The sequence below is a fragment of the Zea mays genome, chromosome 5 (genome assembly GCF_902167145.1).
Source record: "Zea mays cultivar B73 chromosome 5, Zm-B73-REFERENCE-NAM-5.0, whole genome shotgun sequence".
Taxonomy (NCBI): Eukaryota; Viridiplantae; Streptophyta; class Magnoliopsida; order Poales; family Poaceae; genus Zea; species Zea mays.
In genome coordinates this window covers 214,347,204-214,374,251 of record NC_050100.1, presented here as the reverse complement: position 1 = coordinate 214,374,251, position 27,048 = coordinate 214,347,204, and the positions used below count along the sequence as shown (strand labels likewise).

At 48.8% G+C, this 27,048-nt stretch overlaps 2 protein-coding genes across 3 annotated transcripts; both read left to right on the top strand.

Annotated features, from left to right (window-relative positions):
* The first annotated feature begins 857 nt into the window (after nt 1-857).
* Nucleotides 858-4,363, top strand: LOC541773 (Rho-related protein from plants 1). 2 transcript variants are annotated; one of them, NM_001111459.2, is made up of 8 exons: nt 864-1,374; nt 1,651-1,738; nt 1,887-1,996; nt 2,108-2,171; nt 2,764-2,828; nt 2,917-2,982; nt 3,119-3,222; nt 3,917-4,355. In NM_001111459.2, the coding sequence occupies exons 1-8, from the start codon at nt 1,270-1,272 to the stop codon at nt 3,957-3,959; spliced, it is 645 nt and encodes a 214-aa protein (NP_001104929.1). In that variant the 5' UTR covers nt 864-1,269; the 3' UTR covers nt 3,960-4,355. The 2 variants fall into 2 exon arrangements, with proteins under 2 accessions (XP_008644256.1, NP_001104929.1); XM_008646034.4 differs by having other exon boundaries at nt 858-1,374; nt 1,887-2,171; nt 3,917-4,363.
* A 516-nt stretch (nt 4,364-4,879) lies between these two features.
* Nucleotides 4,880-9,589, top strand: LOC100216930 (uncharacterized). The gene is made up of 5 exons (NM_001143315.2): nt 4,880-5,095; nt 5,209-5,377; nt 8,213-8,293; nt 9,063-9,186; nt 9,303-9,589. Exons 1-5 carry the CDS (start codon nt 4,975-4,977, stop codon nt 9,354-9,356), a joined length of 549 nt encoding a protein of 182 aa, NP_001136787.1. The 5' UTR covers nt 4,880-4,974; the 3' UTR covers nt 9,357-9,589.
* The last annotated feature ends 17,459 nt before the right edge of the window (nt 9,590-27,048 follow it).

The window sequence follows — 27,048 nt, the reverse complement described above, 5'->3', positions numbered from 1 at the left end:
ATTGTTAGGATTTATGGGCTTGGCCCAATTAAGAATTTCTAATAATTCCAGGAAAATCTCAAAAGCCCATATAAGTGGATGGCAAAGGGATAGGTGGAACCAATAGCACCATATTGCTAGCTCTTGTGGAGTAGAGCTAGCTTAAATATGGAAGCCACACTCACTCACCAAGTCATGGATGAGAGGAGAGAGTGTGGAGAGCCACACGCGCGCGCGCTCGCTCGCCTCGCCTCGCCTGGCCTGGCCGGGGCGGGGCGAAGGGCGCGGGCGCACGACATGCGCGTGAATGGTCCGCCGAAATCCGGCCCCTCGCCTTGCGGGGGCGCGGCTACCTTTTGCCGTTTGATTTTTTGGTTTCTTGGCTGTTACGCTTATCCTAACCGGTCCCTATAAAATCTCAACTGATTGCGAGATTTTCGTGGGCGGATAACCACGGGGGAGAGGTGCATCTGCGATCAGGAGAGCAGGTCTCCGGAACCCTTCGTCTTCTAGATCCTGCACCGGGAGAGGGCGAATAAGGTTTTTGGGAAGCGTCTTCACGCGACTGCTCGTGATCTGCTGACCTCGTCGACCCTGCTGATTTCGCTACTTCGACATCGTCGACCCTGCTGATTCCGGCGCGTGCCATCGATCAGTAAGTCTAATCAGTACGCATCATCTGATTTGGCTTGTTATTTCAGTTCTTCTGATTTGGTCATGATTTATATTCGAAATTTAGATTGGAATTTGTCTAATTATTCAACATCTTGCAGCATTAATAACTCACACTTCATATATATAACATGTTTATAGATATGAATAGTTGCCCCCTCGCAGTTTATATATACCCCAAACCCCCACACTTGCAAAGTTGCAAGTTAGTACTCCGTTTTGCCTCTCAGGGGCCCATCCTAGATAGAGGAGGGGTTCCTTGACCGTACCAATAGCTTGAAGAAACCATGCCTATACAAAACACCAACAGGAGAACTGGGGCCTGGGGTGAGGAGGGCGCTTCTCTAGGCACGGCAGTGCCAGTGTGCCACTGGTGAGGTGAGACTTGGGAGTTGAGAGGCATGTGACCCTCTTCACTCGCTTGACCCTCCTCTTCACTCGCTTCTCCCAGAAGTCACGCACCAAACACCACCACCAAAGAAGGCGAGAACGTACTCCGTCCCTCCCCTCCCCTCCCCTCCCCTTCCCCTCGAGGCTCCAGGACCGTCTCCTCGCCTGCTCATCCGCCGCTGCTTCCCTTCTCTGGGCTCGGAGAACCGGAGAGAAGCGCGCGCGGCCATGGCGTCCAGCGCCTCTCGGTTCATCAAGTGCGTCACGGTCGGCGACGGTGCCGTGGGCAAGACATGTATGCTCATCTGCTACACCAGCAACAAGTTCCCCACTGTGAGCGTTTCCTTCTCTCCCTTATCCTCCCGGTTTCTAGGGAGTGCCAAAAAGGTTGCCGCGTGATTTCCCGTGAACTTAGGGGGGGTTTCATTCCAAGCCATGGGTTTTCCCCTGATTCTGTTTGCTCGTCCAGGACGGTGTGCTGTGCAAAAGCCCGCACCTCCTCAGTTTACTTTGTGATACTTTATTGACTCGTGTAGTGGAATGTTTTTGTCGGCCTGTACGAGTAATTTTCGTTAATCGTTGCTGATCCATCTAATTCGTGTCCCGCAGGACTACATACCTACGGTGTTCGACAATTTCAGTGCAAATGTAGTTGTGGATGGCACCACTGTGAATTTGGGCCTTTGGGATACCGCTGGTAATTTTCAACGTTTTTTTTATCTGTCCTACTAGTATACATGTGCAGTCTATGTTTCGTTCTACTCAGCAGCAATCCGAAGCCGAAAAGTCTGCGTTTAGAGGATTCAGGATTCTTGGGGGTAACTTGAGGTTCACATCCTTTGCAGGGCAGGAAGATTACAACCGCCTGAGGCCTCTAAGCTACCGAGGTGCAGATGTTTTCGTGCTTGCATTCTCACTTGTGAGCCGAGCTAGCTATGAGAATATCATGAAGAAGGTGCTGAAATGCGCTATCTTGTTATTCACTTTCTTAAATTTTGTTCTTACAGTTCATGGTTTGGAATTTTCTAGAGGGTTGAACGTTTATCCTTTGCTCTTTACTCTTCAGTGGATACCAGAGCTTCAACATTATGCACCTGGGGTGCCCGTTGTTTTGGCAGGCACAAAATTGGGTGAGTTTTATTTACAACAAGAGCATGCTGCTTTCACTTGCTGTATATAGCTGGGCTGACTTTGATTTACTATAGTCTGATTAGTCATCCTATCCTTAACTGCTAAACTTCTATTTCTCTGTGCACTGTTGGAATTACTTTGGTTTAGGCTGCGCTAGTAGTGAACATTGCAATTTTGTTATAAATTTGATGTTATGATGTGTCGAGTTGCCAACACAACGGACGAGGAGTCAGCCAGCCACACTTTTATCTTTCTAGTACAACTTAGTAGTCGTGGAAAGCTTAGGGCTATTTTTTGTTAGTGCATGAACTGTTTGTGTTTATGTGATTAGTTGACACTTAGTTACCATTAAACACGACCTGTTAACATCGTGCAGAAAAAAAACACTTTGGTAATCCTTGAACTAGCTGCTTTTCGCAAATTTTGTTCCTGTCAACACTCATCCAATTATTGCTTGGATGAGGGACCCTAATATTTTCACAAGAAATTTTTTTACTATCATCTTCCATTAAAAAATATTACCTTAATCTGTAAAGACACTCCTTTGTTAGAGTGCACTTACGTATTTGGAAACCATGATGTTACTTACAGATCTTCGTGAAGACAAGCACTACTTGATGGACCATCCTGGATTGGTGCCTGTTACCACTGCACAGGTATATATATCTCCAGTATTTGTTATATGATAGTATAATGCATTTTGTCATAAAGAATTTTGGTGACCCTGCTATTTGCACCTTCCAGGGGGAGGAACTTCGTAGACAAATTGGTGCTATGTATTACATTGAATGCAGCTCAAAGACACAGCAGGTAAAGTTGTTTCCAGTGAATTGTGTGCTCTTGCAGTCTTGCTCTAGTATTTCCCCTTTTGTTGCATTATAAAATCTTGCCATTCAGTTGCATCCTGGACAATTGGCTTACTTTGGAATATTTCATTAACATGTAGAATGTCAAAGCTGTGTTCGATGCTGCCATCAAGGTAGTAATCCAGCCTCCAACTAAAATAAGAGAAAAGAAGAAGAAAAAATCACGCAAAGGATGTTCTATGATGTAAGTAAACATGCCTTTCAATACTGTCCCTTTTCTTTTTTCTGTTTCCAAACAGGCAAACAGTATGCCCAACTGAAATATGCACCAGTGCATTGTTCTTGTTTTTTACATAGTTTTTAAAAAAAAACATTTCTTCTTAGTGCTCCCTGAATCACCGACATTGTGATAATATATTTGTTCACAGCAAATAACTGCAACCATAAATTTAGTGTTTACCATGTATATGTTTAATTAACTGTCCTTTCTTTAAATGTCAACCTTTTTTTTTCTTGAGATGGAGTATATCTAAGTTTTCATAGAGAGGACCAGTGGATGCTGACTTCATTTCGTTGAATATGAGAATGCATGTTATATTGATCCATTGTGAGTTTGTAACCACATTAGTATGCCAGGACTAGCACTGAAATCGATTCGAGTGCTCTGCTTGGTGTTTTATAGTTTGGTGCCTCTGCCGCCGTCTTTTAATGCTTGACGTTGCTACTCCCTCCGTCCCAAAATAAATCAATCCCTAGAATCCGTGCAAGCCAAACTATCTTAAGTTTGACTATTTATTCAGGGACAGGGGGGTATTAAGAAACGCCGTGGTTACCTAAGTTTAGTTGCTCTTAAGTACATATGTGAAAGAGGCATGCTGGATTCCTAGCTGATGTGGCCTGTTACTTCTTAACACTCTTTTTCTTGTACGCAACTGCAGGAACATCTTCGGTGGAAGAAAAATGCTATGCTTCAAGTCCTGAATGGTTCAAGGGGGTCTTACATGGACTGATACCACGAGTGTTACCCCAAGTTCGCGAAGCTTGAAATCTTGATGTGCTTGTTGCGCATGTGTATATTTGCACCTTTGGTTATTAATGACTAGAGGTAGGTAATTGAAACTAGTCTGCTTAAGCGTTCTGCACTGCTGGTGTGGTTAGCTCTATGAGTTAGGCAGTTCGACAGAGGCCAAACCGACAGTGAGATTTTGCTCTTTCATGGCAATGTCACAGCTTTTTCGTGAATCTGAGCTCATCATACTGTCTGTTAGTTTATCCCCCACGATTCCATGTTAGAATCGATCCATAGCAACATTGTGTTGAATGGACCTTTTGCATTTGCTCTTGAGCCTGAGCATATAATTATTCCAGTTTTTGTGTACTTTCAAGCTGATTGTTGACGCGTTCTGTGTTGTATTATGGCTAGTACGCTTCTCCACTTTGGAGACGTCTTTTTTTTGTGAAAACAACTTATCTAATCTGGCTAGCCATCCTAATGGCAAAATAGTGCGTACGTGACTGGCGACGAATCACTCCTCGACTTCCTCCATCCCCAAGAAAGAACTCGGCCAGACCGAAGAAGGCTGACGAATCACTTCTTCCGGTGTTTCCCTGGGTACTGGCTGCCATTAATCTACGAGATGAGAGTAAAATAGTATCCGTAGTCTCCCCATCGCACAAGTCCAATCACCCACTTCCAGAATTGCAATCAAGTCCAGAACTCCAACTTGAGAGCATCCAATTCCAATCGCTTAAACACACAACGGCTGTCCTAGTCGTCATCATCAGCCCCGGGTGTGGCGCTGGTCGGCTGGTGAACTGGGCCATCTTGTCTCGTGACGATCAGCCCCGGGCCGTAAGCCCACCGGATCAACAGCAGGCCGCAGATTCCCCTGTTTCCAGAACTCCGTCGAATCCTCCCCCTCCTCCACGCAGACGCAGCTCCCTCTCCTCTCAGCCCCCACCCATCGAGCCGCTAGCGCCGGCGCCCGGCGGCGGTATGGAGGCTGGTGGCGAGGAGTTCGCGATCGGCGTGGTGCTCTCCGCGAAGACCACCCTGGGGGAGGAGTTCGAGGGCCAGATCGTCGCCTTCGATCGACCCTCCAACCTCCTCGTTATCCATATCCTTCCCAAATCGCTCATGCTCGTCACCCGTATCTCCATGTCCTTTACATATTGGTCTCGCTGTTCGTATGCCCCTGTTGTTGTTCTGTTTCCTTGACGGGTAGATCACAGGAGGGCGTGGGGAGGGCGGAGAGCGGAGAGCGGCGGAACGTGAGGGTGCTGAAGGCGAACTACATCCGGGAGTTCTCTGTGCTCAGCAAGGGAGACGACCCTCTCGATCCTGCCGGTTGCATGCTGGACCTTAACTCCATTTATGCCCGGGAGGATGCTGCACTCAGGTGGGTGAATCACTGTGATTTAAACGTAATATATGTCGATTTGGGTTGCTCCTGTGTAGGGTGTTGTCATGAGTGAATCACACATCTCGGGGAAACAAGTACTAATTGACATTTATTTAATTCCAACACGAGCTTGCTAGTGTAAATGTGAACTCATGCCCGAGCAAAAGGAGAAGGATTCAATCTAGAATCACCTTTCCATCTGTGGCCTAAATTGATTATTTCTGAACTTGTGCGACTCAGTAAGACCTAGCTTTTTTGTATCTTGTAAAAACGATATAATTTCCATGTTGAAAACAACAACAGTGTTAGTGCACATTTGTAGCAACTGAAGGGGGGGGGGGGGGGCTGCCTGGAGATAAGAGAGCTACAAGGAAGTCTATACGCTGTACTGATATATTTCAGATTGTTTGTGTGGGTCTGCAGTGCAGACCTTGGTCTTCTACCATTATAACAAATGTCATCACCAGAGATATGCCAACATATTGGAAATAAGGAAACATCCTGTTAATTGGAATACATATATAGTAGTAAAGCTTTGAATTTAGAAACCAAGGGAAAGAGTATATCTTGTGAGCTTTGGAGCTCTCCTATCATGATTTGTCAGAGTTTTTTCGGTTCACGGAAAATAATTTGGAGGTATTGGGCTCCAGATAAATGTTATTTCTTCATGTGGTTTGTTGCACCTGCACAAAATACATGCTGGATCGCCAATAGGCTTGCATGGTGAGGTCTTCCACACCCAGAACATCGCCTACTCTGTGACCAACATGAGGAAACGTTAAACCACTTGCTCGCCTCTTCCCTTTTCGCTAGAACTTTTCAGTTAAACTTGCTGCAAATTGTTGGCCTACAAGCTCTGTCCCTGCAACCAGATAAGTGTTTTTTTTCAAAGATTGGTGGGCATAGGCTGAAACAAGGGTGCATATTCAAACAAGAAAGGGCTAAACTCCGTCGTCATGCTTGGAGCCTGGTCGATTTGGAAACATCGTAATAATTGTGTGTTTGATGTCACTTTCCCTGACCTAGCTAGAGCACTGTTGATCGCTAGGTAGAAGTTGCATGACTGGGATCTGGCCAGGGTTGAAGGCATCTCTTGCCTTCTTGACCTGCTGCTGGAGCCTGGACATTGTTTAGTGGTGGTGTGCTGTTTCTCAGGTCGTGGTCATATTTTTTTTTATCTGTGGAAGGCAATTCCTGTATCTAAGACTCTAGTGTGCATGAGTCTGAGTTTGTAGGGTGCTTGCCCCTTCTCTTTTTCTTCTTAATATAATGATATGCAGCTGTTTTGAGAAAAAAATTATCAGAGTTGTGTTGCCTTTGGTGGCATTTAAAGTTCACTGAGATAAAAGAAGCTGGCCAACTGAAGGCTATGGTGCAGAGTTTTCATCCACAAGAAGTGTGAAGGTCTGAAGACCAGACAATGGTCATTCCAGATTTGAGTAAAGAAACAGAGGACATGAATGATGCCTATTCCTAGATAATAGCCATGCGTGTAAGGTCTAGTATGTCTGACTGATGTTGCTCTTTCGATTGGATGATGGAATTCTCAATAGTCGTATTTTTTATAGCTAAAGCAGCTCTCTTGTGGTGGTAGTGGTAGTTCTAGCTTTTATGCTACTAGTTGTATATAATGGATATTTGGATTTACTCATAACTTTGTAATTTCATTAACTTAGTAATGAAATTGAGTGATACACTGTTATGGAAAAGAAAACTGGTCAACTGTGTGACTAGCATAATATGTTGCATAGAAATTTTTGGAATTTTGTAGAGCATTGAAGATGGTGTTTCTCTTTTTTTCATGTTTGTATCAATTGAGTCTGCATAGTTATCTTATTTTGATTATAGGAAGTGTCTTCCTTGAAAGTATGGAATGGAACGTGTAATCACTGGCGGACCCATTATTTGAATCCAGAGTGCGCCTAGCAAAAAATATCTCGTATTTAATATGGTATAATCCAATATATAATTCAAATCCCGCTGAGGCTGAGTACATTACAAGCATCAGGTGAGTGGAGGGATGTTCAGGAGACAGAAGTGCTTAAAGTTGTTTACCGTTTTTATTTTGGACCTTCAAAATCTACCTAGTATTAATAATTTTGTCAAAATTTTAGGGTAGGCCTAGGCCTATATGGCTTAAGGCTGAGTCCACCCATGCATGTAATTGGTGTGTGTAAAAGATACTAAGCTGCCATTTTTAGGACCTGAGGTCTCTAAACCTTCTCTTTAGCCATGCTTGTATCAATGGTGTTCACCTTGAGGTTTATAGTCCTAGTTTTACTGTCATGCACATGCTCACACCAGTGGCAGTGGACTGTAAAGCTTTAACCATTAGCATGCTCATAAAGGACAAATGAGATGAGGTAAGTTATGAAGTTAGGCAAAAACTGCTTTAGTTAAGTGATCTTTTGTTTTGAGTTTCTTCTGTCACTGTTTTTTTGGCTATCATCATGATGGATGCTATTTGTCTTGAATCCAAAACGAGACTACTAACTTTTCCAAGTCTTTTACGAGCCAACTGAAGCTACCAATTATAGGGGGGTTGTAATTTGTCTGGTCATTTCTTTTAATTGTAGTAGAAGTTTCTTAAGTTAATTTTTTAGATAGTGCGAACAATGGATCTTGGCCAAAACATCCCCATACTTCTTCTGGGCTTCAAATGGCCATCTTACTTTAGTTATTACAGTGTTCTGTTCTCCTTATGCAGGAGCCTGTTAGTATGTAGGTGTTCTGTATTAGCTTATTGCCATTCTATCAACATGAGAAATGTCTTTCATGCCATTTTTGTCTTCTCCGCCAATTCACTTGTCACACCACATGGATGATATGTAGGCAAGCAGAGATTGAAGCTGAGAAAATTGGTGTTGGTGTCACCCCAGAAGCTCAAAATATATTCGATGCGCTGTCCAAGACGTAAGTTAATTTGTATGCTTTTGATAATGTTCTACACATAAATTTATGTCAGACATTACAGTTTGTCACCGCAGCTATGTTTTTGGTTTCTCTGCATGCATAATTTGATATTTTCCCCAAGTTTACATGGAACACATACTCAAACAAGTGCAATCTAAAAGTTACTCTGTTCACGGGAAAGTCTACAAACATGAAAATATCTCGGAATGAGTTTTATACTATGATAACTGGATCAGCAACAAGTTGTGCCCTCGATAAATATTCGATTATGGCAAGGGATGCTCCTTTAACCAATGGAAATTTGGAAGTTTTCTGCACGAGAGATTGTTCGGTTGCGTATGGATCGGAGCGGATTAAATCTCTCCCGAGTCAAAATAAATTCCTCCCTAATCAATTTTGACCAGAGAGGAATTTAATCCCATTTCCCCCCTCGAACGACGCAGGAGAGTTGCGTGAAAATAACAGTACATTACATGATTTAATCCCCTTTAATCCATACACAACCGAACAAGCCCTCATGGGGTGATTGCAGCACCTTCTAATTTCTCATAGCTATTATTTTCTCTTGATGTGGCTCTCTAGTTTATTGCAGCAAATTTGATTTCTCTCAATGTGCTTTGCTCTGATTTGCCCATGACAGTTCGGTTTCTTTCATACAATGTGCTAAAGTATTATAACGTTTATGTAATTTTGTTGGAGATTCTATGGCACAATGACAGTAAGATCATATGCTTTCAGATAACAAATTATATTTTTTTCGTTCCATCAGGCTTCCGGTGCAGTGGGACAAGACTGACATTGTTGTAATGAAGGAGGTTCGTGTACGCAGCCCGTACCTGCCTGAAAATGTTAGTGGAGGAACAGCTGCAGCAAACGAACGCGTTAAGAAAGTGGTAAATACTTAACGCTTCACGTCAACGTTCGTAATTTTACATAGCTGGACCAGTAAAACGACTAACTACTTTTTTTTTCTCTCCCTTCTATTTTTGGTTGTGTTTACCTCTTGCAGATTGACTTTGAAAGGAAAAGATTACATTCACGTGCACCTGGCCAATTCTCTTAACCTAAAAGTATTGATTTTTTTTTACATTAGCATGTGTTTCTGATACTGCGGCCCGTTTTATTATTCTCATCGGTGGGGTTTTCCATAAAATATTTCAGCAAAAATGTGGTAATAATCACATCAACTAGCTTGTTTATGAACTGTTTGATAGATGACTTGTTGTAATTGAATTGATTATAAGCCCTCTGTATTTAGGACTGTTAGATTGATAATAATCTCCTCTTTTTTGAAAAGGACCCGGTGGTTAGAGTATATGTAAATAGTCCGTAAAATTTTTCTCTATAAATCATGAACACTAAGCAATAATAAATACTAAAGTATATACTAAAGCAAAGATGATTAGTATAATATGAAGCCCTAATGGCAACTATTTGTTCTTCTAACTTTAGTTCATCTAAAGCAAGTTCATATGAAAGGATCGGTGATTTTAAGTGCGGGGTGAATTGATCTTCTCCAAATTGTGTACAAATTAAATCCTAAAGTAAGTTTAACTTCAAACTTGTATTCTATAACGTGATAAAGAGTTTTGTATACTATGTTTCGATCATAAACTAACATGACAATTCTAGTGAAATAAACATTTAAAATAAATTATTAATAATTTAAATATAAATACGTAAATGCAAATACATGAAGTATCTAAAGGATTATAAACTCTTCGATGTTTTTTTATCGAGGTATCAAATAGAAGGGAGTGTTTGAATGCATTTAAACTAATAGTTAGTTGGCTAAAAATTATTAGTGAAATTAGCTAGCTAAAAATAACTATCTAACTATTAACTAATTTATAAAAAATAGGTAATAGTTGAACTATTATCTATCTATTAGTTTGGATGTCTAAACTAATTTTAGTGGCTAACTATTAGTTTTAGTGTATTCAAATACCCCTAAATCGCTCAAGCAACACCCCCTAAATCGTTCAAGTAGTGTATAAGCTTGAGCTGGGCTACACAAGCTCTTTGAATGATCATATTTCTAGTTACCAACTATTGAATAGGTTATGTTGATCATTGAGAGTATCAAGTCCTAAATCGCACTTGACATAACCAAGTTTAATGTGGGACGTAGATGTACACAACTAATCTCAATGCTCCAATGAGACAGCTACTCATATGATTATCATCTGTCAAGTTCTTCACGGGGAAAATGGGCAAGAAACCTCATATGACAGAGTTAGGGGTATAAATAGTACTAAGGGGTGAAACTAGTCGTTGTTGCACGGCTGCTGCTCAGGACATTGAGGGGAACCGAAAATGTTAGATGCGCATCAACAGCCTACATCGGACACGTCATTGGCTTCCAAGTAACAATGGGCCTGTTTGGTTCAGCTTTTTTCTGACCAGCTTTTCTGAGAATCTGGCTGTGGGGAGAATCTGGCTGTAGGGAGAATCTGAGTATCATTAGGATTACCTGCGGAGGAAGATAAAGGTATCCATAGAACTCAGGATCTAGAAAGTGACGGATTCCTACTATTGCAATGACTCAACTAATTATGTGTTTATGTTGATTTTGAATAGTTTTTACCCAAACGAATTTTATAGAAGCTGACTGAAAAGCTGAGCGTTTGGCAGTCCGCAACAGCTTTTGGTGGCCAGAAGCTCCAAAAAGCTGAAACAAACGGGGGCAATAGCTAGTTTCTAAAAGCACACATTTACATACCTCTTTAAGTACCATGCCCGATAGTACACTTAACACGTTCGGTGAATACTCAGCCTCTTAGACACAGTTTACATTCTCTCAGAGTATCACCAGACACGTCCGATGAATACAAGTGTATAAGGTCACCCTGCAAGCTTTCTAAGTGCTATATCTGGTCCATATCAAATATGGTTGTGTTACATTTTAAACACAAGAGGACACACTCTTGTTCGGTGCAACGTATCCGATGTACGCCAGACACCTTCGATGCTATTGGAGTACTGCTACCATCACAGGTGTATCTAACACCATTTTCCACAAAAGTGTACACCAACATACCTAATTAGACTTTTTTTAAGGTCAAGGCATCCGTTTTATGGCGTAAATACGTAAAGTGACTGTCTGTCTGATTAAAAAAAAATCTAGCCTCCCAAAGTGTCTTGTTCGTGTGGCAGAGCGTGAGCCGTACCTCTTCCTGGCTCTTTCAAAACAAACAGATATCCACTGTACGATCGTGGTACGTAAGACGTGCAACGGTACAAGTATCACTGGCGCACCCTTTAGGAATGGGGGGCAGGTTCTTTCAGCTTTTCACTCGGTGTTTTTTGTCTCGTTGTCTGCATGTAGAGTAGCAGTAGTACGTACTCCTACTGAACTAGTAGTACTAGTACTAGGCCTTTATTAGGGTGACGAGAAACATGTCGGAACGTCAGTGATTCAGTGATAAATGCAAAAACGCGGCATGCGTTGCGCATTTTGTCCCGGTCCCAGTCCGTGAACTCTTGAAGAAGCCCCAGTCTCAAAACCATAACTACTACTACTACACTTGAGACAATAAATACGCAAAGCGCAGCGCGATACTACTGTTGGAGATACGCATTTATTTCATCCCTGGAAATTCCATGCACTTCCACCGTCACACACATATGATCTGACGAGTGCTCCCACAGCCCACAGCCACTTGCTCGATCTCATTGGACTCATGCGAGACCTCCTGCCCCACCCACGTGCCAATTGCTTCATTGATCGTTCGAGATAGATAAGCAACCCCCGGACGGCGATGCCCATGCGTTTCCTCGTGCCCGAGAACTCGAGATCTCCATGGCCATCAACACACTTTTTTTTTCTTTTCTAATTTAAATCCTCATCGTGCAAGATCACGATTTCACGAATCACGACTAACCACTTTGCAGGTGGGCTTCTAGAAGGGGCCGATCGAGATACCCGTAGGATGGATATCTTTTTACTCTAAGGCACAACTATACTTCTGTAAAGATAAAAAATATTTTTTTTAACAACTCTAGTATTTGGCTTGACTCTAAGGCCGTCTTGCGCCTTCATATATCACACTCTCTATCATACCTCTATTTCAAAAAATCAGTATAATCCACATTGTAAAATAATATTTCGTACGTTTATATACGCGGTTTGTTAGAGATAGCCTAAGCTAATGCAGTTCCCATCGCAGGAAAGATTAGATGAGGTTGTTAACTTTTCTGAGCTAAAAATGAAAATATCTGGGATCAAAATTAGTGTTATCCCCTGGTCTTCTCAAGCTAAAGCCAAATCTAGGCTTTATACTACTTGGGTAGTGGCTGAAAATGTTCCTGAAGAGCTGTTAAATTACCAGGCTATCTGTGAGATTGGCTCAACTATTGGGGCTGTTGAGGAAATTGATTTGAATTCTCTTGAATCCAAAGATATGGTCAGATTTAAAGTTCATGTCAAAAGCATTGATATGATTCCTGAAGTCATAGAAGTGGGAGTTAAACCCTATCTGTATGACATATTCTTTAAAGTAGAGAATATTGATGCAGAAGGGTGGAATGATGACTCTGTTAGTTTGGGAAAGAGGGCTTCTGTTGATGTCCACAGGCCTAGAAAATTTGTGATGGAGAAAAGTGGGAAAAAGGCAAAAAATGAAGAGTTTGAGACAGAGGAAAATGATATGGGCATTAAATATCATTCTGGATCGACCTCTAAAATAATTGGGGGTATGGTCACTTCTGATAAGACTGGCAAATTGACAGAAGTGATAAAAGAAGCTGGTGAAAAAGAAGGATTTGAAGAAGATGTGGAATTTAATGAAAGTGAAGATGACCTTCTCAGTTCACAAGAACTTGATGTGCTAGTTAAAGACATGGGAGTTGATGTAACAAACTCTCAGGAGGATATGATTTCTGAGAAAGATGATCCAGAAAAACATGACATGAATATAGATGAAAGGAACAAAAAGAACAAAGGCAAGGGAGCTGATCCTTTGGAAGGAATTAGGAAAAGTACAAGATTGGAGGCAAATGAAGATATCAAGATAACTGACAAAGCCATCTCTAGGGCGGTAGCTAAAGATGCTTTCCTGAACAAAGGTATGTCGTCTAACCCTTTCTCTGTTTTGAGCACTAGTGTCGGCGTTTCGAGACTGGGGGGTCCCTCGGGCCGACGAGTGAGTGTCGACGCGTGCCCCAGCCCAGATGGGTCGAGCGCGTGGGCGAGCGCGAAGGGGGGAAAGGAGTAAGGCGACCGGAGACCGGCGTGAGAGAGGTGGGAATCCCGCGGCCTTCGTGTTCGTCTCGCGCCCAGGTCGGGTGCGCTTGCAGTAGGGGGTTACAAGCGTCCACGCGGGAGAGGGAAGCGAGCGGCCCCAAGAGAGCGCCTGTCCCGTCCTCGTCCCCGCGCGGCCAACCCTCTCTAAGAGGGCCCTGGTCCTTCCTTTTATAGGCGTAAGGAGAGGATCCAGGTGTACAATGGGGGTGTAGCAGAGTGCTACGTGTCTAGCGGAGGAGAGCTAGCGCCCTAAGTACATGCCGATGTGGCAGCCGGAGAGATTTTGGCACCCAGCTGGTGTGATGTCGTGGCCGTCGGAGGAGCGACGGAGCCTGGCGGAGGGACAACTGTCGGAGCGGTTGAGTCCTTGCTGACGTCCTCCTGCTTCCGTAAGAGAGCTAAGAGCCGCCGTCGTCACAGAGCATGCGGGGCGCCATCATTGCCTATCTGGCGGAGCTAGCCAGATGGGACACCGGTCTTGTTCTCTGCGGCCCGAGTCAGCTCGGGGTAGGGTGATGATGGCGCTTCCTGTTGACGTGGCTGGCCTGCGCCCTAGGTTGGGCGACGTGGAGGCTCCTCCGAAGCCGAGGTCAAGTCTGTCTTCCATGGCTGAGGCTGAGTCCGAGCCCCTGGGTCGGGCGAGGCGGAGGTCGTTCGGCAGAGGCCAGGGCGGAGTCCGAGCCCTGGGGTCGGGCGAAGCGGAGTTCGTCGTCTTCTGGGGCTGAGCCCGAGTCCGAGCCCTAGGGTCGGGCGAAGCGGAGTTCATCGTCTTCCGGGACTTAGCCCGAGTCCGAGCCCTAGGTCGGGCGGAGCGGAGTTCGTCGTCTTCTGGGATTTAGCCCGAGTCCGAGCCCTGGGTCGGGCGGAGCGGAGTTCGCCGTCTTCTGGGACTTAGCCCGAGTCTGAGCCCTGGGTCGGGCGGAGCGGAGTTCGCCGTCTTCCGGGACTTAGCCCGAGTCCGAGCCCTGGGTCGGGCAGAGCTTCCTATGGTGCCTTTGGCAGGGCCTGACTGCCTGTCAGTCTCACTCTGTCAAGTGGCACTGCAGTCGGAGTGGCGCAAGCGGCGCTGTCCTTCTGTCAGGCCAGTCAGTGGAGCGGCGAAGTGACGGCGGTCACTTCGGCTCTGCCGGAGGGCGCGCGTCAGGACAAAGGTGTCAGGCTACCTTTGCATTAAATGCTCCTGCGACTTGGTCGGTCGGTGCGGCGATTTAGTCAGGGTTGCTTCTTAACGAAGGCAGGGCCTCGGGCAAGCCGGAGATATGTTCGCCGTCGGAGGGGGGGGCCTCGGACGAGACGGAAATCCTCCGGGGTCGGCTGCCCTTGTCCGAGGCTAGGCTCGGGCGAGGCGTGATTGAGTCGCTCGAATGGACTGATCCCTGACTTAATCGCACCCATCTGGCCTTAGCAGCTTTATGCTGATGGGGGTTACCAGCTGAGAATTAGGAGTCTTGAGGGTACCCCTAATTATGGTCCCCGACAGTAGCCCCCGAGCCTCAAAGGGAGTGTTAGCACTCGCTTGGAGGCTTTCGTCGTACTTTTTTGCAAGGGGACCAGCCTTTCTCGGTTGCATTTTGTTCCGGTGGGTGCGCGCGAGCGCACCCGCCGGGTGTAGCCCCCGAGGCCTCGGAGGAGTGGTTTCACTCCTTCGAGGTCTTAATGCCTCGCGTAATGCTTCGGCTGGTCTGGTTGTTCCCTCATGCGAACTGGCCGTAGCCCGGGTGTACGGTCGGGGCCCAAGTTCTCGGGCTGGTATGTTGACGATGTCAACGGTTCGGCCAGAGCCGGGTTTGCGAGAGCAGCCCCCGAGCCTCTGCACAGGGCGAGAGGGCGATCAGGGACAGACTCGGCTTTTTGCATACGCCCCTGCGTCGCCTTTCCGCAAGGAGGAGGGGGGGAAAGCGCCATGTTACCCTCGATGGGCGCCGAACATGGTGTCTCCGGTGAGCTGCAAGCGGGTAATCCGAGTGGACGTCCGTGCCCCGTTCGTTAGGGGTCGGCTAGGGGCCCAGAGGCACGCCCAAAAGTACCTGTGGGTGATCTGCCGGACCCGGTCCCCTGGCGACGGGGTCCGAGGGCTCGATGCCTCCCTCTGATGGGATTCCGTTACAAGATCGCTCCCGCTGGTCTCGGAAATGTCCTAGGGTACCTCGGGAGCGCAGCCCGAGCCTTGGTTATATATCGAACGTACCCATGGTCATCCCTCGCTCGGCGTCTGAGGCGACTGTGAACCCTTCGGGGGCCAGCCTTCGAACCCCTGATCAGTAATGGGCGCGGAGCCCGAGTAGCCTGAGGCGGCCGTGGAGCCCTTCGGGGGGCCGGCCTTCGAACCTCTGACCAGTAGTGGGTGTAGGGCCCACGCGATCTGAGGCGGCTGTCGAACCCTTCGGGGGGGCAGCCTTCGAACCTCTGATCAGTAGGGAGGCTCGGAGCCTGGTTCCTTCATGGGGAAGGATCCTTTTCGGGGTATCCCCCTTTCCCGGTCCCTGCTGCAAGAGATAGAGAAAGAGGAAAAAAAGAAAAGGATACGAAATCGAACGACGCGGCGCACCTTTTTTGTCGCAGTTATTACGGCGAAGGCGAAGCGTCGCCCACTGCTCCTGCCAGAAGCGCCGCCTGTCCTGCCGCGGAGTTAATGCGACGGGGCGAGCGATTGGCGGGGCGGCCGTTGCGCGTGCGCGAGCCGTTCGAGGAACGGATCACGGGCGCGTTGTCTTCACGCCGTGAGAGGGGGTTCTCTTGCTGCCCCCGGATGGGACGTGAGCTTGGCTGATGACGTGACCGTTGCTCCCGTCCGCCTGCCATCGTCATTACTGTCGGCCCACTTTTGGCCGCATTGACCGCCGCGTCAGGCTGGCGCTGCTGGGTCGTGCGCTGGGTCGCCTCGAGTCGCGGTATTGGTTCCGCAATCGAGGAGGCGCGGTGGTGGCGCAAGTGGCGGTGCAGTTGCTTGCATGCAGCATCCGGCGTGCCGGTTGCGTGACGCGTGGGCCTGGGCCTCCATGCTGGCGTGTCGGGAGTCGGAGAAGCGCGTCCACTTGGCGCGGTTGCATGCCGCCTGCATGGCTGCCCGCCTCTTTCGCCCGTTGGTCTGGGCAAAAGTGGAGGATCACTTGTAACCGCTGGGCGGTCGTGTGCACCACGCGCGGCGGTTTGGCTTCTTCTGCTCTGAGCCGGTTTGCATGACATGCGGGACCCAGCCCCCGCGCCGCAGGGGAGGGCCTTGGAGCGTGTTGGAGAAGACTCAGCCCGTGACGGTTGGGGGCGCAAGCAGGGAGAGTTGCCTTTAAAAGGAGGGTGACCCCCTTCGGAAGGCGACCATGTCCTCTCGCTCCCTTATGCATTGCGTCTTTCCACCTTCCGAGCCCCCGGATGGGGGATACCCGCCGTCTTTTCGCCTCATCGTTGGAGGAACGCAACTCCGTGGGAATTGGTACCTTTCAGCCATCGTTCGGCTTCAAGGATTTTTATCATGCAGCCCGGCTGCACCTCTCCGCCGGCGGTCACCCAAGATGGTGACCTCCAGTTTGACGGTGGGGGAAAGCGAGCCGGGCCGCGGCCTCTGCCCCTCCCTCAGCCTCAAGGATTTTCGTCATCCAGGCCAAGATGGAGGATGAGGCGAGTCGGGGCGCTGCCTCCGCGTGGGTCGGTTACCCTTTTCTTCCCGTGGCGTCTGGGGGAGAATGGCATCCTCCAGCTTCGCGGAGACTTCCTCCAGCCATGCCGGGAAAGGCGGGCCGCCGTCACTCAGCCAGGGCGCAGCACTACGTCCTCCGTCCGGACGACGGTTGCGCCGCGTACCGCGAGGGCGGCGCCCACGCTCTGGGCGGTTCTGGCTAGGGCGAAGACCTACCGGCGCGCTTCGAGGCGTCGGCAGCCGGAGATGGCTTCTCTACCGATGAGATTGCCAACTCCGCCAGTAGCCCTGAGTCTCCGTCTCCCGGCCTGAATGGCTGGCTCTCGTCCTCGGTGGGTGAGAGTCCTTCTGCCGTAGCACCTGCCCCGAAGCCGCTGCTGAAGCTGCTTCGTCGCCCGGGGCGGGGGTGGTTGTCGCTGTTGCCGTATCGGGCGGTGGCGGGCCGCCCGTCGGCCCGCGATCGCTCCGCGGGTTCCCCAATCTTGTGGGGTTGTTCGTACCCGCGGGGACGGAACCGGAGTTCCGTTTGTAATGGCACTTCGAATGCCAGGGTTTTTTTGTTCATTGCGGCTGTCGAGGCCTGAACATGTATGTAATTTTGGCACGGAGCCGTGTTTTTTCCTCATTTTCGAGCACTAAGACTCGCCTGTTGGTTGTCTGAACCGCTTCACCAAGCATGAGTCGCCCCGTGTCAAGGTGACGAGTGAGGTATCCGTATCCCGGAGGCGTAGGAGTCCCTCGGCTCGGTCGGCCTTGTTGTTTGAGGCTCCTCTAGCTCAGTTAAAGGGACCCCTTGGCCGCTCTTCGACGAGCCGAGGCCAGGGGTAGCGATATCAGCATGAACAGAGGCGGAGTTGGCTCGAAAATGAAACCTGGTTGGCCGGAGCCTAGCCGGGTTGTCCGTTAGCGGGACCGACGCCGGAGTCGATCAGCCGAGGCCTCGGGTCGGGCTGGCGCCCTTGGGAGATGGTTGGTCGAGGCCCCAGGGGTAACCGGCCGAGCCGCCTGCTCGGGCCGGATTCCCGGAGAAGTCCCTGGCAGCGATTGTCCGGGCGTGACGATGACGTCGTCCTCCAGAGTGGGGATCCTTGGACCGCGTCGCCGTCCGAGGCTAGGTCGGACCTTGCTGAAGGTGTCGTCGATGCCGAGGGTGTTACTGCCCCCTTCCAGCGTCAAGACCCGAGCCTGCAGGATCAGAGTGTCTTGTAGCGTGTGCCTTCTGCGGCCGCTGAGGCCAGAATACACACCCTCGCTGTGTTGTAAAGCTGCGTCTCCTTTCCTCTTGTTTCGAGTATCTGGACTTTTTTGTCGGTAACAGGGATGTTTGTGCGAGCGAGAGTTGCTTCCCGCGGAAGGTGATGAGTGAGGTATCCGTATCCCGGAGGCGTGGGAGTCCCTCGGCTCGGTCGGCCTTGCCGCTTACGCGCACTTTCACCCGTCCATGAGGCCCTGTCACCGACTCAGTCGAGAAGGCTCGAAGGATCGCTTCGGCAGAAGAGCTTCCGAACGTGAAGACTTGTTCGGTCCGCGGAATCACTTTATCCGAACGCGAGTTACTTATCACAGAAGGTGATGAGTGAGGTATCCGTATCCCGGAGGCGTAGGAGTCCCTCGGCTCGGTCAGCCTTGGCTGCTTACGTGTACTCCGTCGTTTTCAGGATCCGCTTTTCGAAGTAGTCAGAAAGCACGAAAGATATTCTGGCAGAAGAGATCTTTTTTCGAGGAAAATTTCAACGCAGAGGGGGTTCCCCCCTTTTAGCCCCCGAGGGAGGGTCGGGCTTTGCCGAGGCGAGGCCGACCCTTCCTTGATGACTAAACTTTGCGCGGGTGCGAGGTATATGAACAACTTGAAAACATCTTAAGGGTAGAAGCGACGTAGCTGTTGGATGTTCCAAGCGTTGCCGTAGACCTCGCCTTGACTGTTGGCCAGCTTGTACGTTCCGGGCTTCAGAACTTTGGCGATGACGAATGGCCCCTCCCAGGGGGGCGTGAGCTTGTGCCTCCCTCGGGCGTCTTGCCGCAGCCGAAGCACCAGGTCGCCCACCTGGAGGTCTCGGGGCCGGACCTCTCGGGTGTGGTAGCGTCGCAGGGACTGCTGGTACCGCGCCGAGTGTAGCAAGGCCTTGTCCCGATCCTCTTCCAGCTGGTCCAGCAAGTCTTCTCGGCTAGCTTGGTTGCTTTGATCGCAGTAGGCCCTCGTCCTCGGGGAGCCGTATTCCAGGTCAGTGGGCAAGACGGCCTCGGCCCCGTAGACCAGGAAGAACGGCGTGAAACCCGTGGCCCGGCTCGGCGTTGTCCTCAGGCTCCAGACCACCGAGGGGAGTTCCTTCATCCATCGCTTGCCGAACTTGTTGAGGTCGTTGTAAATCCGAGGCTTGAGCCCTTGTAGAATCATGTCGTTGACACGCTCTACTTGCCCATTCGACATGGGATGAGCCACAGCGGCCCAGTCCACCCGGATGTGGTGATCCTCGCGGAAGTCCAAGAATTTTCTGCCGGTGAACTGGGTACCGTTGTCGGTGATGATGGAGTTCGGGACCCCGAAGCGATGGATGATGTTGGTGAAGAACGCCACCGCTTGCTCGGACCTGATGCAGTTCAGAGGTCGGACCTCGACCCACTTGGAGAATTTGTCGATGGCGACCAGCAGGTGCGTGTAGCCCCCGGGCGCCTTCTGCAAGGGGCCGACAAGGTCCAGCCCCCACACAGCAAAGAGCCAGGTGATGGGTATCGTCTGCAGAGCCTGAGCGGGCAGGTGGGTTTGCTTCGCATAGATTTGACACCCTTCGCAGGTGCGGACAATTCTAGTGGCGTCAGCCACCGCCGTTGGCCAGTAGAAGCCTTGCCGGAAAGCATTCCCGACAAGGGCTCGAGGCGCTGCGTGATGGCCGCAAGCCCCCGAGTGTATCTCTTGCAGGAGTTCCTGACCTTCGGCGACGGAGATGCATCGCTGGAGGATGCCCGAGGGGCTGCGGTGGTAGAGCTCCTTCTCATCGCCCAGCAAGACGAACGACTTGGCGCGTCACGCTACCCGCCGAGCCTTGACTCGGTCGAGGGGTAGCTCTCCTTGGCGGAGATATTGCAGGTACGGGGTCTGCCAATTTCGATCAGGCGTGGCCCCGCTCCGCTCCTCCTCGATGCGCAGTGCCTCACCCTCGGAGGCCGAGGGTACCTCGGGTTGAACCGAGGCCGCCTCGGGCCGAGCTGAGGGTGCCTCGGGCTGTGCCGAGGGCACCTCGGGCTGGACCGAGGGCGCCTCAGGCTCGGGCGAGTCGTCGATCTTGACGGAGGGTTGATGCAGATCCTGGGAGAAGACGTCCGGGGGAACCGTTGTTCGCCCCGAGGCTATTTTTGCCAGCTCGTCCGCAGTCTCGTTGTAGCGCCGAGCGATGTGGTTAAGCTCGAGCCCATAGAACTTGTCTTCCAGGCGCCGAACCTCATTGCAGTAGGCCTCCATCTTCGGGTCGCGGCAGTGGGAGTTCTTCATGACTTGGTCGATGACGAGCTGCGAGTCACCGCGGGCGTCGAGGCGCCTGACCCCTATCTCGATGGCGATCCGCAACCCGTTGACCAGAGCCTCGTACTCAGCCACATTGTTGGACGCCGGGAAATGGAGGCGTAGCACATAGCGTAGGTGTTTCCCGAGGGGCGAGATGAAGAGGAGGCCTGCGCCGGCTCCCGTCTTCATCAGCGACCCGTCGAAAAACATGGTCCAGAGCTCCGGTTGGATCGGAGCCGTCGGTAGCTGGGTGTCGACCCATTCAGCTACGAAGTCCGCCAAGACCTGGGACTTGATGGCCTTCCGAGGGGCGAACGAGATTGTCTCGCCCATGATTTCCACCGCCCACTTTGCAATCCTGCCCGAGGCCTCTCGGCACTGGATGATCTCACCCAGGGGGAAGGATGACACCACAGTTACCGGATGAGACTCGAAGTAGTGTCGCAACTTCCGCCGCGTCAGGATCACTGCATACAACAGCTTCTGAACTTGTGGGTAGCGGATCTTGGTTTCGGGCAGTACCTCGCTGACGAAGTAAATTAGCCTCTGAACGGGCAATGCATTGTGGCGGAACCACCCGGATTATTCCAGCTTAAGTGCCCAAGTCGCCTCCTTAAAGGCAGCAACACACTTAAACCGGAATAACTCGTCAGTCCCTCGGTTCTAGTCCGATAAAGCCACTTATCCAGGATCGAATACCACTAGCTCACACGAAGGTGAGGCACAGAGAAATACAATAAAACATAATACCACAAATTTAATAAGTATCATTAGTGATTATATTATCGGAGTTTCAGAAATAATAATCATAAATTTTAATGCAGCGTAAATAACTAACGGAGAAAACCGAGTAACATGGCGAAGCCTGGCCACGCTACTCCTCCTGGTCCTCTCCTGCGGAAGCAATAACCCACTTGACCGTCTATCCCGGTGGCAGGGATGGAGGCCAAGTCACACCAGCAACCAATCATCATAAGGAGTACCTGCAAAAATTGTGCCACAAGCAAGGCTGAGTATACTAATACTCAGCTAGACTTACCCGGTGTGAGGAGTCTACTCCTCTACCTCTAGACCATGCAGCTGTTTGGCTGAGGGGTTTGGTTTGCCAAAAGCACTAGCTGAGTCTAAAAACAAGTTTTAGCTTTTCAAGTTCTAGAATAATAATTTAGACTAGATGAGAACTTATCTATTCATACATGGTAGCAAGCAATTTAGTCAACCAACATCTTTTGCCAGTATCCTCATTTCCACTTATTACTCAATGCAGTACAATGGATCAAGCAGTCTCATTAGCTGCGAGAAGCAGACGATTCGAATCGAGTTTTAACCTTGCAAGGTAAACCTAAACACACGACATGTCAGGGCACTCCGTCCCCACACATGTCAACCGTCCCCATCGATTCCCCGTTCGCGTCCATGCCTCACCGCCTTGGCATACAATGCTCCACTGACCCCGGCCGCCGCCGTGCAGTGGCCGCACTTGTACCCACCATATCTAGAATGGGAGACCCAGTCTCAGGTCGCGTGAGGGATAAAGTCCGCGCCCGGCTTCACTCAGGTACTAGGTTTACCGGTTACCATTTTTCCCGACATGTGTTTAGTACATTCAAACGCTTGACACAGGTATCCGCACGTTAATCCTTATTTCAATTTTGTCTCATAGACAACGCATCCCCATGGATCCGTGTCCATAGACCATCATCATTCTTATTATCAAAAATGGATACAACCAATTCCTGACCTCGCGCGAGTGCTAGAAAAATCACTCGACTTCTACCGAGATCCTGATTTAGCATAGCATCTACTCGACCTAGCATACTAGTATCCATCTCAAAAGGAATCCTGAGTTCATGCAACTAGGGTTTCAGGCAACTCCTACACTTAAGTGCACGGTACAAGCCTACAAACATTAAGTGTAGTAAAATAGCATATATAAACGGTTATGCATAAAACCGGGGCTTGCCTTTAATTTAACACTTAGGTAGTGTTTGCTGGCGGAGGTGCTCGCTTGGCAAGCATCCACTGGTTAAGTCCATCCTTCCTTGGGTCGTCCACCGTCTGCATCTTGTGGTTGACACCACATCACTTGCACGATCATCCTCTCTCGGTCCTAAATGAGATGTGAAAGGGAATTAGGCTTACACCTAGTTCCTAAATAATTTTGGTGGTTGAATTGCCCAACACAAATCTTTGGACTAACTAGTTTGCCCAAGTGTATAGATTATACAGGTGTAAAAGGTTCACACTCAGCCAATAAAAAGACCAAGTTTTGGATTCAATAAAGGAGCAAAGGGGCAACCGAGGGCACCCCTGGTCTGGCGCACCGGACTGTCCGGTGTGCCACCGGACAGTGAACAGTACCTGTCCGGTGCACCAGGGGACTCGGACTCAAACTCTTCACTCTCGGGAATTCTCGGAAGCCGGCGCGCTATAATTCACCGGACTGTCCGGTGTGCACCGGACATGTCCGGTGCTCCAAGGAAGCGCGGTCTCCGGAACTCGCCAGCCTCGGGTTCGCGTGGCAGCCGCTCCGCTAAAATTCACCGGACTGTCCGGTGTGCACCGGACTGTCCGGTGAACCAGCGGAGCAACGGCTCCCTACGGCGCCAACGGCTCCCTGCGGTGCATTTAATGCGCGCGCAGCGCGCGCAGACGTCAGGCACGCCCATACTGGTGCACCGGACATCAAACAGTACATGTCCGGTGTGCACCGGACACCCAGGCGGGCCCACAAGTCAGAAGCTCCAACGGTCAGAATCCAACGGCAGTGATGACGTGGCAGGGGCACCGGACTGTCCGGTGTGCACCGGACTGTCCGGTGCGCCATCGAGCAGACGCCTCCAGCCAACGGTCAAGTTTGGTGGTTGGGGCTATAAATACCCCAACCACCCCACCATTCATTGCATCCAAGTTTTCCACTTCTCAACTACTACAAGAGCTCTAGCATTCAATTCTAGACACACTAAAGAGATCAAATCCTCTCCAATTCCACACAAAGCCCTAGTGACTAGTGAGAGTGATTTGCCGTGTTCATTTGAGCTCTTGCGCTTGGATTGCTTCTTTTCTTTCTCACTTGTTCTTGAGATCACAACTCCATTGTAATCAAGGCAAGAGGCACCAATTGTGTGGTGGCCCTTGCGGGGAAGTTTTGTTCCCGGCTTTGATTTGAGAAGAGAAGCTCACTCGGTCCGAGGGATCGTTTGAGAGAGGGAAGGGTTGAAAGAGACCCGGCCTTTGTGGCCTCCTCAACGGGGAGTAGGTTTGCAAGAACCGAACCTCGGTAAAACAAATCTCCGTGTCTCACTTGCTTATTCGCTTGGGATTTGTTTTGCGCCCTCTCTCGCGGACTCGTTTATATTTCTAACGCTAACCCGGCTTGTAGTTGTGTTTATATTTGTAAATTTCAGTTTCGCCCTATTCACCCCCCCTCTAGGCGACTATCAATTGGTATCAGAGCCCGGTGCTTCATTAGAGCCTAACCGCTCGAAGTGATGTCGGGAGATCACGCCAAGAAGGAGATGGAGACCGGCGAAAAACCCACTACAAGCCACGGGAGCACTTCATCGGAAGAGTCCCGCACCAAAAGGAGGGAGAAGAAGAAGAGCTCCTCCAACAAAGGGAAGGAGAAGAAATCTTCTTCTCATCACAAAGAGAAGAAGGAAAAATCTTCTTCCCACAAGCCGCATCGGAAAGGCGACAAGCACAAGAGGATGAGGAAGGTGGTCTACTACGAGACCGACACTTCATCAACATCGACCTCCGACTCCGATGCGCCCTCCGTCACTTCTAAGCGCCAAGAGCGCAAGAAGTATAGTAAGATCCCCCTACGCTACCCTCGCATTTCCAAACATACACCTTTACTTTCCGTCCCACTAGGCAAACCACCAACTTTTGATGGTGAAGATTACGCTAGGTGGAGCGATTTAATGCAATTTCATCTAATCTCGCTCCACAAAAGCATATGGGATGTTGTTGAGTTTGGTGCGCATGTACCATCCGTAGGGGATGAGAACTATGATGAGGATGAGGTAGCCCAAATCGAGCACTTCAACTCACAAGCCACAACAATTCTCCTCGCCTCACTAAGTAAAGAGGAATATAACAAAGTACAAGGGTTGAAGAACGCCAAGGAGGTTTGGGATGTACTCAAAACCGCGCACGAGGGAGATGAACTCACCAAGATCACCAAGCGGGAAACGATCGAGGGGGAGCTCGGTCGGTTCCGGCTTCACAAAGGGGAGGAGCCACAACACATGTACAACCGGCTCAAGACTTTGGTAAACCAAGTGCGCAACCTCGGGAGCAAGAAGTGGGATGACCACGAAGTGGTAAATGTTATTTTAAGATCTCTCATTTTTCTAAATCCCACTCAAGTTCAATTGATTCGTGGTAATCCTAGATATACTAAAATGACCCCCGAGGAAGTTATCGGGCATTTTGTAAGTTTTGAGTGCATGATAGAAGGCTCGAGGAAAATCAACGAGCTTGGCGACCCATCCGAAGCTCAACCCGTTGCATTCAAGGCGACGGAAGAAAAGAAGGAGGAGTCTACACCAAGTCGACAACCAATAGACGCCTCCAAGCTTGACAATGAGGAGATGGCGCTCGTCATCAAGAGCTTCCGCCAAATCCTCAAACAAAGGAGGGGGAAAGACTACAAGTCCCGCTCCAAGAAGGTTTGCTACAAATGTGGTAAGCCCGGTCATTTTATTGCTAAATGTCCTATGTCTAGTGACAGTGACCGAGGCGACGACAAGAAGGGGAGAAGAAAGGAGAAGAAGAGGTACTACAGGAAGAAGGGCGGCGATGCCCATGTTTGTCGCGAGTGGGACTCCGACGAGAGCTCAAGCGACTCCTCCGACGACGAGGACGCCGCCAACATCGCCGTCACCAAGGGACTTCTCTTCCCCAACGTCGGCCACAAGTGCCTCATGGCAAAGGACGGCAAAAAGAAGAAGGTTAAATCCAACTCCTCCACTAAATATGAATCGTCTAGTGATGATAATGCTAGTGATGAGGAGGATAATTTGCGTATTCTCTTTGCCAATCTTAACATGGAGCAAAAAGAAAAACTAAATGAATTGATTAATGCTATTCATGAAAAGGATGACCTTTTGGACTCCCAAGAGGATTGTCTAATTAAAGAAAACAAGAAACATGTTAAGGTTAAAAAGGCTTATGCTCTAGAAGTAGAAAAATGTGAAAAATTGTCTAGTGAGCTAAGCACATGCCGTGAGATGATTGACAACCTTAGAAATGAAAATGCTATTTTAAATACTAAGGTTGATTCACATGTTTGTAATGTTTCAATTCCCAATCTTAGAGATGATAATATTGACTTGCTTGCTAAGATTGATGAATTGAATGTATCTCTTGCTTGCCTTAGATTAGAGAATGAAAATTTAATTGCTAAGGCTAAAGATTTTGATGTTTGCAAAGTTACAATTTCCAATCTTAAAGATAAAAATGATATTCTTCATGCTAAGATTGTGGAACTTGATTCTTGCAAACCCTCTACATCTACCATTGAGCATGTCACTATTTGTGCTAGATGTAGAGATATTGATGTTAATGCTATTCATGATCATATGACCTTAATTAAGCAACAAAATGATCATATAGCTAAACTTGATGCTAAAATTGCCGAGCACAACTTAGAAAATGAGAAATTTAAATTTGCTCGTAGCATGCTCTATAATGGGAGACGTCCGGGCATTAAGGATGGCATTGGCTTCCAAAGGGGAGACAATGTCAAACTTAGTGCCCCTCCTAAAAGATTGTCCAATTTTGTTAAGGGCAAAGCTCCCATGCCTCAGGATAACGAGGGTTACATTTTATACCCTGCCGGTTATCCCGAGAGTAAAATTAGGAGAATTCATTCTAGGAAGTCTCACTCTGGCCCAAATCATGCTTTTATGTATAAGGGTGAGACATCTAGTTCTAGGCAACCAACCCGTGCTAAGTTGCCTAAGAAAACTCCTAGTGCATCAAATGATCATGCCATTTCATTTAAAACTTTTGATGCATCTTATGTGCTTACTAGCAAATCCGGCAAAGTAGTTGCCAAATTTGTTGGGGGCAAACACAAGGGTTCCAAGACTTGTGTTTGGGTACCCAAAGTTCTTGTGTCTAATGCCAAAGGACCCAAAACCGTTTGGGTACCTAAAGTCAAGAACTAAAACTGTTTTGTAGGTTTATGCATCCGGGGGCTCAAGTTGGATACTCGACAGCGGGTGCACAAACCATATGACTGGGGAGAAAAGAATGTTCTCCTCATATGAGAAAAACCAAGATCCCCAACGAGCTATCACATTCGGGGATGGAAATCAAGGTTTGGTCAAAGGACTTGGTAAAATTGCTATATCTCCTGACCATTC